The sequence below is a fragment of the Ailuropoda melanoleuca genome, chromosome 8 (assembly GCF_002007445.2).
Source record: "Ailuropoda melanoleuca isolate Jingjing chromosome 8, ASM200744v2, whole genome shotgun sequence".
NCBI classification, from domain to species: Eukaryota; Metazoa; Chordata; class Mammalia; order Carnivora; family Ursidae; genus Ailuropoda; species Ailuropoda melanoleuca.
The window spans coordinates 63,775,310-63,788,166 of record NC_048225.1 but is presented as its reverse complement, the minus strand read 5'-3'; the positions used below and the strand labels follow the sequence as shown (position 1 = coordinate 63,788,166).

Genomic DNA, 12,857 nt, shown 5'->3' with positions numbered 1-12,857 from the left:
AAAAAAATGAAGCCTAGTTAAGTGAGGGGCCCAGAAGTTTAAGTCTCCATAGCTTTATGACTAATCTGCCTTGGACCACAGTGTATGAGTGAAACAGAGAAAAGTTTCCCTTTTCCTGTCAAACTTAGGATACTAATACAAATAAGAATCTCAGGGACAGAGAAAATACAAACTGGAAAACGTGAGTGAGGAAAATCAGTTTAAATGAAATGTTTATTTGGGGATTTAAACTCTGTCAGACAAAGACACAAAAGAATTAAATATAATGATACCACAAAATTTTACTAAAAGGATAAAACAGCCATACAACTTTATTCACAATTCCATAACCATAACCTTTAGAGATTGTTCCTAATTAAGAACATAGAGTACAGACTCTGCCCATTTTTCAATCTACTGATATTTTAGGTTTTCAAAAAGACTAAAAAAACCCCAGTTCTTTAAGCAAACACATAAAATTCAGTAAGACTGTTTCTTCTAAAGTCAGTGTCCTACTCAAACACATAAAACCACAGAATTCTCTGAAAAAAAATGGTGTGTCTTCTAAACAAGCTGGGTTGGTGATACTACGTACCTGTTCTATCATAGGACACAAGCCTTTTTTTCTCAACTTTTGGACAAGCGTGAGTTTGATCCTTTTTTCCCTTTGATTTCTCTTTCTTCTTAGGAGAAACTGGTTTTGAAGGATCCTGCTGAGTTCCAATTTGTTGGAAGTAATCTAAAAATAAAAGCATTATTAACTGAGTAACCAGCAAGGGCTATAAATAATCCCACGGCAATTCCACCTGCCAGTCCATACAGTCGATCACGATACAATTTCAGTTTCTAATCGCACAGGCTCTGAGTCAGACCGCTTTCATCCCCAGCACAGTTACAGGCTTTACCACTCAGTGCTGTGAGTTACTTTGTAAGGAACCCATCCGCCTTTCTTTATCCACCTGTGAAATGAGGACTGTGAGAACCTCATAGAATGTTACAAGGATTAAGTTAGTTAATATTTAAATGCAGTAAGGGGCGCCTAGGTGGCTCAGGTGGTTAAGCATCTGCCTTTGGCTCAGGTCATAATCTCCGGGTCCTGGGATCGCGCCCCACACCGGGCTCCCTGCTCAGCCTCTCCCTCCTGCTCATGCTCTCTCTCTCTCTCTCTCAAATGAATAAAATCTTTTTTAAAAAAGCACACAGTAAGTGCTTACAAAGATAAATGTTAATTTTAGCATTACAATAAATCTTTAAAATGTGAATTCTCATGTGAAAAACATTAACAAAAGCTTTTTATTAACTGTAATTTGATAACTGAGGCCAGAAAATGCTCAGATCCAGATGCAGAAAAGTAACATGCAGCCTCTTTCACAGATTCCTTCTATGACTTACCTGATCAGTGGATCCTCAGCATGAAGAAGAATGGGGAAATTATTGAAAGTGCAGTTTTTTAAAAGGAAATAATTTTACACTTTCTCATTTAACGAAGATTTATGTGGTGTACAGCACCAAGCTACAATTAAGAAGGGGATAAGGCACAATAATTACAAACAAAACAAGTACAAGCAAAATAGCCAGTACGTTCTATTTCAGCCAATAATCCTAATTAAGAGGAAAGACACAGGGAGAGAGAAAGAAAGAGACAGAAGATGTCCTATTTGTATAATCAGAGACCACACGCCCGTCCTGCTCCACGGAATCAAACGCGGAATGACGGTAAGGTTTTTAATAGCAGGTCAGGGCCAGGGCAGGGATGAGAGAAAGGTAAGACAACAGAAGTCTTGTTCAGGAGACTGCACGACGAAATGTGGGCTTCAGTGGACAGTCTGTGAGACAACCGTGCAAACCTTCCTTTCTCCCTAACGTCCACTCCAAGTGTCTCTCGCGCACACTCCCCTGCCTGAACTGGAGCCTAGTGACTTCCCAGACCTCATGAACACGCAGCCCTCTCAAGCAGGGGTTGTTGACACACCAGCACCCCAAATCCCCCAATATCGGAAAGTAGCCTTGTTTCCCTCCCTGCTCCCAATCCTTACAATTTGCCATCTCAAAAAAGAAAAAACATACAGAAAAACCAAAAAAAACCCCACACCCTGCTCCCCCACAGCTCATGCCTTCCCATGACCTCAGACTCTTCCAGGCTTCGCTGGACTCCGCCCCCTGCTTGGCCACTCAGTGACTCTGGAACCCTGGCCCAGGGAGGGCCTACTCTCCTCGTAGTGAACCCCTGTTATCCTGGTGGCGGACACAACACCCCTCGCCCCAGTCTCGAAACACCCTCTCATCTCTAGTCTGCTTCAGCCGACCACTCTGAGATCACCCCTGAGAGCCCATCATCACCAGCCTCTCTCCTTCCAGCCTGCTCGGAACTCCCAACGTCAGCATTTTTCTTTACCTCATTGGCACCTCCAGTTCACGGCCCCATGACTTACTATCCATCATCCCTCTGCTTATTTGCATCTTTCTCCTGATCCCGCTGAACTTATGTTGTCTTTCAATNCTTGACCGCCTTCCCTCATTCTGCCCACTCCCAGCCCCTGCCTCTGACAACCACCCACCTGTTCTCTGTATCCTTGAGTCTGGTTGTTGTTGTTCCAGATTCCACATTTATGTGAGATCATACCCTATTTGTCTTTTGATGACTTACTTCACTTGGCAAAATGCTGTCAAGGTCCATCTATGTTGTCACAAATGGCAAGATTTCATTTTCTTATGGCTGCATAATATCCCATTGTATATACATATCGCAGCTTCTTACCATCAATAGACAGTTTATTTCCCTGTCTTGTAAATAACGTTGCAATGAAATGTGGCGGATGTAATACATCTTTCTGAGAGTTTTCACTTCTTTTAAATAAACATGAAGAAATGCAATTACGGGATCATATGGTATTTCTATTTTTAATTTCTTGAGGAAACTCTATACTGTTTTCTGCAGTGGCTGCATGAACTTACATTCCCACCAACAGTGTGTGAGGGTTCCTTCTTCTCCACATTGTCCCCAACGCTAGCTATCTCGTCTTTTGATAATAGCCATTCTAACCGGTGTGAGGTTATAGCTCCTTGTGGTTTTGATTTACATTCCCCTGATAATTACCTGTGGGCCGTCTGCATGTTTTTGGAAAAATGTCTATTCAGGTCCTCTGCCCATTTTTAATTGGAGTTTGTTTTTTTGGCTATTGAGCTGTAGGGGGTTGGATATGACCCCCTTATTAGATACACAATTTGCAAATATCTGCTTCCATTTCATAGACTTTTCATTTTGTTGTTTTCCTTCACTGTGCAGAAGATTTTTGGTTTGATATAATCCCATTTCTTTATATTTGCTTTTGTTGCCCTTGCTTTTAGTGTCAAATCCAAAANTTTGACCGCCTTCCCTCATTCTGCCCACTCCCAGCCCCTGCCTCTGCCAACCACCCACCTGTTCTCTGTATCCTTGAGTCTGGTTGTCGTCGTTCCAGATTCCACATTTATGTGAGATCATACCCTATTTGTCTTTTGATGACTTACTTCACTTGACAAAATGCTGTCAAGGTCCATCTATGTTGTCACAAATGGCAAGATTTCATTTTCTTATGGCTGCATAATATCCCATTGTATATACATATCGCAGCTTCTTACCATCAATAGACAGTTTATTTCCCTGTCTTGTAAATAACGTTGCAATGAAATGTGGCGGATGTAATACATCTTTCTGAGAGTTTTCACTTCTTTTAAATAAACATGAAGAAATGCAATTACGGGATCATATGGTATTTCTATTTTTAATTTCTTGAGGAAACTCTATACTGTTTTCTGCAGTGGCTGCATGAACTTACATTCCCACCAACAGTGTGTGAGGGTTCCTTCTTCTCCACATTGTCCCCAACGCTAGCTATCTCGTCTTTTGATAATAGCCATTCTAACCGGTGTGAGGTTATAGCTCCTTGTGGTTTTGATTTACATTCCCCTGATAATTACCTGTGGGCCGTCTGCATGTTTTTGGAAAAATGTCTATTCAGGTCCTCTGCCCATTTTTAATTGGAGTTTGTTTTTTTGGCTATTGAGCTGTAGGGGGTTGGATATGACCCCCTTATTAGATACACAATTTGCAAATATCTGCTTCCATTTCATAGTCTTTTCATTTTGTTGTTTTCCTTCACTGTGCAGAAGGTTTTTGGTTTGATATAATCCCATTTCTTTATATTTGCTTTTGTTGCCCTTGCTTTTAGTGTCAAATCCAAAAACAGATCTCTGCCAAGACCGATATCCAGGACATTTCCACCTATGTTTTCTCTTGGAGGTTCATGCTTTTAATGCATTGAATTTGGTTTGCTAATATTTTGTTGAGAATTTTTGCATGTTCTCCAGGGATACTGACCTGTAATTTTCTTTTCCTGTGGCATCTTTGTCTGGTTTTGATATCAGGGTAATATTGACCTTATAAACTGAGTTTGGAAGTGTTCTTTTATTTCTGGGAAGAATCTGGGAAAGATTAGCATTAACTCTTCTTTGAATGTTTGGTAGAATTCACCAGTGAAGCCAACTGGTCCCGGACTTGTTGGTTGGGAGGTTTCTGATTACCGATTTGAATTCTTAATAGTAATTGTTCTGTTCAGATTTTCTATTTCTTCATGATTCAGTCTTGGTAGGTTGTAGGTTTCTAGGAATTTATGCATTTATGCTGGGTTATCCAATCTGTTGGTGCATAATTTTTCATAGTGTCTTTTTGATCCTGTGGTTATCAGCTATAACACCTCCTCTTTCATTTCTCCATTTATTCGAGTCTTTTTGTGTGTATGTGTGTGTATTTGATTCTTGTTAAAGGTCAACTTTACCTTTTCAAAGAACCATCTCTTAGTGGCATTGATCGTTTCTATTGTCTTTTTAGTCTCTATTTCACTTTTTCTCTGATCTCTGTTATTTCTTTCCTACTAACCTTTGGCTTTGTTTGTTCATTCTCTACTTCCTCAATTGTTTGAGATTTTTCTCATTTATCAAAATAGGCCTGCGATGCTATGAACTTCCCTCTTCTAACTGCTTTGCTGTATCCTGTAAGCTCTGGTATGCTGTATCTCCATTTTCATTTGTCTCAGGCGTTTTTTTAAATTTCGCCTTTGATTTTTTTTTCTTTTTTTTAAAGATTTTATTTATTTGAGAGAGAGAGACAGAGTGCACAAGCAGGAGGGGTGGCAGAGAGAGAGAGGGAGGCCTGATGTGGGGCTTGAATCCTAGGACCCTGGGATCATGACCTGAGCTAAAGGCAGACGCTTAANTGTGGGGCTTGAATCCTAGGACCCTGGGATCATGACCTGAGCTAAAGGCAGACGCTTAACCAACTGAGCCACGCAGGTGCTCTAGCCCTTGGTTATTCAATAGCATGTTGTTTAATCTCCACGTTTCTGAGTTTTTCAGTTTTCTTTTCTAACTTATTTCTAGGTTTGTTTTGTTTTGTTCTTTACCAGTATGGCAGAAAAGATGCTTGATATGATTCCAACCTGCTTAAATTTATTGAGACTTGCTTTGCGGCCTGTTGTACGAGCTATCCTGGTGAACGTCCATCCCGTGAACACTTGAGAAGTTATGGGTAGTCCGCTGGTGAACGTCCATCCCGTGAACACTTGAGAAGTTATGGGTAGTCCGCTGGTGAACGTCCATCCCGTGAACACTTGAGAAGTTATGGGTAGTCCGCTGGTGAACGTCCATCCCGTGAACACTTGAGAAGTTATGGGTAGTCCGCTGGTGAACGTCCATCCCGTGAACACTTGAGAAGTTATGGGTAGTCCGCTGGTGAACGTCCATCCCGTGAACACTTGAGAAGTTATGGGTAGTCCGCTGGTGAACGTCCATCCCGTGAACACTTGAGAAGTTATGGGTAGTCCGCTGGTGAACGTCCATCCCGTGAACACTTGAGAAGTTATGGGTAGTCCGCTGGTGAACGTCCATCCCGTGAACACTTGAGAAGTTATGGGTAGTCCGCTGGTGAACGTCCATCCCGTGAACACTTGAGAAGTTATGGGTAGTCCGCTGGTGAACGTCCATCCCGTGAACACTTGAGAAGTTATGGGTAGTCCGCTGGTGAACGTCCATCCCGTGAACACTTGAGAAGTTATGGGTAGTCCGCTGGTGAACGTCCATCCCGTGAACACTTGAGAAGTTATGGGTAGTCCGCTGGTGAACGTCCATCCCGTGAACACTTGAGAAGTTATGGGTAGTCCGCTGGTGAACGTCCATCCCGTGAACACTTGAGAAGTTATGGGTAGTCCGCTGGTGAACGTCCATCCCGTGAACACTTGAGAAGTTATGGGTAGTCCGCTGGGTGAACGTCCATCCCGTGAACACTTGAGAAGTTATGGGTAGTCCGCTGGTGAACGTCCATCCCGTGAACACTTGAGAAGTTATGGGTAGTCCGCTGCTTTTGGATGAAACGTTCTACTACATCTGTTAAATCCATCTGGTCTCGCATATTAACACCAATGTTTCCTTATTGTTTTAGGGGATTATTTCTGTTTTTGTTTTTTTGGTCTGGATGATCTGTCCCATTGAATTTAAGTACAATGTTAAAGCCCTCCACTATTCCTGTCTTGTTATCGATTTCTTTTACACCTGTTAATATGTATTTAGGTCCCCTATGTTGAGTTCACATTTACAAATGTTCTATCCTCTTGCTCTATTGGCCCCTTTAGCATTCTATCCCGACCCTTCTTCATCTCTTATTACAGTATGTTACGACCACAGCTTCTGTTTCCATTTGCGTGGCATCTTTTCCACCTTTCCTTTCAGTCTGTGTTTGTGCAACTGAAGTGAGACTCTGGTAAGTAGCACATAGATGGGGCTTGTTTTTTTAAATCCATTTGACCATTCAATAGCTTCTGTTTGGAGAATTAGTACATTTACATTTAAAATAATTAATGATAATTGATTTCTGGCTGTTTTGTAATTCCTTTGTTCCTTTCTTCCTCTCTTGCCCTCTTCCTTTGTGATCTGATGGTTTTCTATAGTGTATTCTTGCATCTACCTTTTGTGCATCTACTATAGGTTTTTGTGTTGTGCTTAAAGAAAACAACTTCTATTTATAACAACCTATTTAAGTTGATAGCAACTTAAGTTTGAATGCATTCTAAAACTCTACATTTTTACTCCTCCATTCCACATTCTGTCTTTGATGTTCACAATTTACATTTTTTTATCCTGTGTATCCATTAATAAAATTTGTGTTAATAGTTCTTTTTACTACTTTTGTCTTTTAACCTTCCAACTAGCATGTAAGTGATTAACCCCTGACAACATCACATTACACTCCCAGACTGTGGGTGCCCCTCAGTAAGCCATCTCTGCTCTGTGCCCCGGGGACAGGGAGCCTGTAACTGTTTCTCCACTTTTAACAAGCAGGTCTCACATGTGCAAGCCCCATGGTCGCCAGAGCCAGGAGGTCAAAAGGTATCTCCTAGGTGGCAGATGCAAAAACGAGGGTGCCAGACAGGTGCACAAGCTCCCACCCCAGGAGATTCCAGTGACCCAGAATGAGGCATAAGGAGAGCACCAAGATGGTGCCCACTGGCCTCTGTCCCCAGACAGCACATCGGTAGGCTCTCAGATGTGTGCCCAAGAAGCCTGTCCTGCAGGCTGAAGCTCTAGGACAAGCCAACAGACCCCTTTCCCAGAAAGGCTGGGGCTGTGTTTTCAGTCTGCTGTGTCTGGGCTGGGCCCTTCCTTCTCCATTTATTACAGGACTATGGGACCTGTGAGTGTAAGCCCCTCTGGCCACCAGTCAGGCCATCTAGTGGTATCCCCAGGGGGGCAGCCACAAAATTCAGGGTGCCAGATGAGAGTACATGCTCCTTTCTGGGAGATACTGGGGACCTGGAGCGAGGGAGAGGGAGAGGGTAAGGATGGCATCTGCCAGCCTCCATTTCTGGAGAGCATTTCAGCAGGCCCTCAGATGTGGGTTAAACCAGAAGCCTGACCCTCAAAGCAAAGCTTTAAGATAAGCAAATAGGCCTCTTTCACTGAACAACTGGGAACTTTTTAGTTGCCCACCTGCCTGTGCACCGGGCCCTCGGGTGGCAAGCCCGCATGAGCCCTTTAAGAACTGTTTCTCAGTTCAGTGTCACGTTGTAGGTCTTGCGGATCAAAGCCCGGGCTTTCAAAGCTAGCGGTTTTGGGGGCTCATCTCTCAGGCACAGGTCTTAAAAGCTGAGGTGCCCAACGAAGGGGTTCCAACTCTTTGCTCCTCAGGGAACAGCGCAGGATGGTGAGGTCCCTCCTGAAGGTGGGCTGCTGCCCCGCGGGTAGGGTTTACGGTGAGATTGTGTCTCGGCCTCTCCTACCCGTGTTCGTGTGGCTTTTTTCTTCATTCACCCAATGTATAGGAGTTGATCGGCTAGTTTGGGGTGTCTTCCAGAGGAAACTGTCACACATGTAGCTGCAGATTTGGTGTGTCTGTGGGAAGAGGTGAATTCAGGATCCTTCTACGTCACCATCTTGAACCAGGACCTACTCCTTCATTTTTGATACCATTTTTTCCTTTGGCTTCTGTGATACCCCACCCCCATCCTCTTGCTCATCATTCTCTCTAGCCTGACTCCGACCACCCCCGTGTGTGCACTGCAGCCACCCTCCTTTATCCAGGCCAGAGCTGCTACAGTTCTTTGGCCCTGTCTCTGTCTCACTTCATACACCTTCCTTAGGCAATCTCACCCATTGCCATGCCTTACATTTCCACCCACATAATTACTCCAAATGCATCCCCTCAGCCCTGGCTTCTCCGAGCCCCAGACACATATAGTCAACTGCTTCCTTGACATCTCCACTGGAATAGACCGAAGGTAGTTCAAATTCAACATGTCCCAAACTGAACCATGACCCATCCCCAAACCCCACAAATCTTGATCCTTCTTCAGGGCCTCCTATCTCAGAGAATGGCACCGCTATTCATTGTATCAAAAAACCAGAAACCTAGCTATCACCTTTGACACCACCTCTCTCTCACCAACCCATCACCCTGATAATCCTACCTTCGGAATATCCAAAGCCTCATAACTGAGCTCCCTGTATCAATTCTTATTCCTTTCCAATCTATTCTTCAGTCCGCAGCCAGAGTGATCTCTGCAAAGCAGAAATCTGATCATGTTAACTCTCTGTAAAACTTCCTGTGGCTTTTATCTTCATAGTATAATGCCCCGAATCCTTAACAAAGCCAACAAGCCTTTGCCTTGCCCAACCCTTGTATTCCTATCCGGCCTTGTATTTCTGCCCCTTCCTTACTGAGGAAAGTAACAGAAGGGTCAGAGTACTTCAACTTTTCACTTTGCTGGAAAGGAAGCTTGGTCAGGCCTGCAAACACTTGGCTAGAAGGCCCAGGAACTCCCTCTTTTTAATCTGTCAGATAAAACATTCTTGCCCAATGCATGCCAGAAGTTCTTAGGCTCCTTCAGAAAGTCAAACATACCCATATTCAGACAGAGACTAAAGGCAACTGCAGGAAGTGCCCACTCGCTCTGGGTATGTACTTAGTAAGAAATATAAGAAGAAATGTATTGTTACATAAAATCATCAAACTATGGTCTAGTCCACAGAGGGAACACAAATATTGGCAGAACCTAAAACACCTGAAAAGCAACAACATTTAAAGGGCAGACAGAGGATTAAGGTCCAAAAGAGAGCAGACAGAAAAGCAGAAAGCAAGCCAAGACAGTGGTCTTCTCAAAAGTCAAGGGGGAAAAAAGGAAGGAAGTGGTCAAAAGAATAAATGTTGCAGACTAGTCCACTAAGAGAAAGATTACTTTATGTACAAATTAATTCTTTTTACTCGGAATTAGCCATGTGGAGGTATTTGGTGACATTAGAAAGACTCTTCTAAGAATGAAGAAGTCAGAACCCTTCTGAGGAGGGAACGAGAAGGAAGTAAGTGGAGGGGAAGGTCGAGGCAACTCTATCAAGAGGCCTGATCTTGTCATGCGAAAAGGGAGCACAAGCCCAACAATGCTCCTGGGTCGTCTTGTTTAAGACAGGCAAGCCTGCAGCATGTTTATACACGGACAGAGAGGAGCTACTGGAATGGAAGATGACCCCATGTTCCCGAGGACGTGGCAGGAAAGGAGCTCCAGAAGTGAGACAAGTACTGAAATGGGGCCAGGATGGGCCGAGGAGCTGCAAGTGAGAGGTCTCCCTTTGATTCCTTCTAGTATTATTTTAATCAAGAAGGAGAGGCTTATGGCTATACTGTGACAGTGTAAAGGGATGCGGTAATGAGAGGCAAAGCTAACCCGAGACATAAAAGGGCACCAGGCAGTGCTGAGCACCCCACTGACACCGGAGACCACGGTTCATGAAGAAGAACGAACCCAATCCGAGTGCAAATTTTTCTGCAAAAAGGCTTGCCAGTATGAGGGTGACAGCAGGGCACACTGACAATCACACTGATCACAGCGTTGCAGTTTTACCAACCCAGGAGCAGAGGAGAGAAGTGGGAAGAGTTAAGGACACTGTTAATAGGCTGCTGGGGGGAGAAGGGGCCATGGACGGAGACCAAAGAGCAACCTTCGTAAAAGTGAACACAGGAAAGAGCTGGGTAAACAAGGAAGTGTGGTTAAACAAATCGTTTTACATGCTGTTGCTGGTGCAGTCTGGGACAGGTGGAGGGAAGGAAGACGAACAACAGGGGCCCGTGGAGGAGCAGTCAGGGCCCTGGCAGACAAGAGCACAAAGGCGGTCACCGCACAGATAGAAGGCACCCGGGCCTTTGGAGAATGCGGACCCAACTTTAGGTCCTCACCTCACACAAACCCCGAAAAAGAGGACATGCAGGAAGAGTGGTGTCAACTCTAAGATGATCCAGAAATGTCAGATACTCTTGGCAGGGGCAGCGATACCACCGTTGCTGTTTCTATCGTGACCAGTACTTAGATTACGTTCCCTTTAAGAGATCAGCTCTGCACGCGAAGACCGCAGCAACCGCGGCGACTAAGGAAATCGACCCGCTACGGAACCCCGTACTCAAAAAGCAGACCAGTAGTCCGCGTGTCTCCTTAACTTAGCGCTACGAAAACCTCCTTCCGTCTCCATAAAAGAAAACATGAGTTGGCATGCCTGGATAGTAATCTTGATAGATCTCTCCTGTCTCCTCGGACTTCAGGGGCACAGAGAGCGTTCTGAATGTTTTATATTTTGAGGCTTCTTTTTCTGCTACTTGAGCTGGTTGATCCTCTGGCGGTGTGACATCTTCGTAGTCTTGCTCTTCATGTTTCCCGAGTCTAATATGACAAAGAAAGTAAGACGCTATAGTTAACAGCCGCCAGGACTCCAAATTTAAGCCCTGATGCTGTACTTTACAATATAATATCTACCCTTTCAAGCAATTTTTGATACACTTTAAAAAGCAGATCTGAGGGTACCTAGGGGGCTTAGTCAGTTAAGTGTCCAACACTTGATCTCAGCTCAGGTCTTGATCTCAGGGTTTTGAGTTCAAGCCCTGCCCCGGGCTCCATGCTGGGTGTGGAGCCTACTTAAAAATTTAAAAAAAAATTTTTTTTAAATAAATAAATAATTAAAAATACAAAAAGCAGATCTGAAACATGGAGAGTCTAGTTAAATGCAAGAGAGGTCTGATATTATCACGGAAATTTTAACGCTCTTAGAAAGGACTTAAGAATCCTCATTTAACTTAATAGATGAAGAAATGTTAACCAATTAGCAGCAGAGTGAGGTCAGAACACAGTTTTTTGAAATTTAATACTCATATATTACCCTTCTTTATAAAACCCCCAATGACAACCCTTATCAAGACTGAAACCAAAATCTTTTCACAATACATTAGGCAACTGCCTATTTGTAAATCTTGGGAAACCTTCTCATTAAGAACAGATCCAAAATCAGTGCCTGCAGCGGACTTAGGCCACAGAGCACGTTTCTGCGAGGTGGAGGAAACAGAAGGTTCTCTAGATCCTCACGTGCTGCTCAGTGGGCAAAACTACCCATCGGTATAGTAAACGAAAGTACTGAATCACGTGAATAAGAAGGCAAGCTTTCTCTTCAAGGACAGAACACTTCACGCTTGCTCATGGATACCTGTATTAGGAATTCTTAAATCCTCCTCCCTTGAGCAGTCTGAGTCCCCCTCGGTTTATAAACACCTCGAACAGTTTCTTCTTCATCAAAATGTCTAATCCATACCCTTTGTTCTTTTTTTATAGTGAATTGTATACCACTTTCTTAACAATGTTTAGGAGTTATTTTCACATTTTATATAGTAATCTTTTGTCATTTTACATGGACTGAAAACCTCTTCTGGCTTGGGCTCAAATTCTCACTTCTTGATGAAGTCCTCATAAATATAAGTTCTTCACTTTAATATAACCTAATTTATCTATCTCTGCATCTATGATTTGTGTTTATTCTTAAGAAATCTGTCCTTACTCTAATCTTGAGAAAACTCTTTTACTTTTTCCAAATACTTTAAAAGTTTTGCCTTCCACAAGTCTTATAGTTCATCCTGAGTTTGGGGTATGATGCGAGGGGCAGATCCAATTCTCCCCGCTCCCACCCCATAATGATACACAATTGTCACGACATACTACTGAACACTCCCATCCTTCCCTTCCCTGACCTGTAACACCAAGTCTGTATCACTCCAAATATATACAATTATCCCTCCCTGGTGCTTTATTTTATTTCTCTATCCTGTTTTTCTATCCCACTGCTTTAACTGCTATAGTTGTCACAGCTATAGGTTCATGCCTCCAAATTTCTTTAAGAGCGCTTACATATCTTTGGCCCTTTGTTTCTCCATATAAATTCTGTTGCATTCTCAATTAAATTTTGTAATTTTTTCCACAAAGGTCAAACACATGCTTTTTCCTAGGTACTGGATTTTTCATTACTATTACAAATGACAGTTA

The 12,857-nt window shown here is 43.2% G+C and overlaps 1 protein-coding gene across 1 annotated transcript in view; it reads right to left on the bottom strand.

Moving 5' to 3' along the window:
* Positions 1 to 12,857, bottom strand: part of DNAH14 (dynein axonemal heavy chain 14) — a 363,900-nt gene that overhangs the window by 329,365 nt on the left and 21,678 nt on the right. The window contains exons 3-5 of the mRNA XM_034667630.1: positions 11,050 to 11,213; positions 1,095 to 1,133; positions 575 to 673 (exon numbers count right to left, since the gene is read on the bottom strand). Of these exons, the coding sequence (XP_034523521.1) occupies positions 575 to 673; positions 1,095 to 1,133; positions 11,050 to 11,213 (302 nt within the window). The remainder of the gene's footprint in view (positions 1 to 574; positions 674 to 1,094; positions 1,134 to 11,049; positions 11,214 to 12,857) is intronic.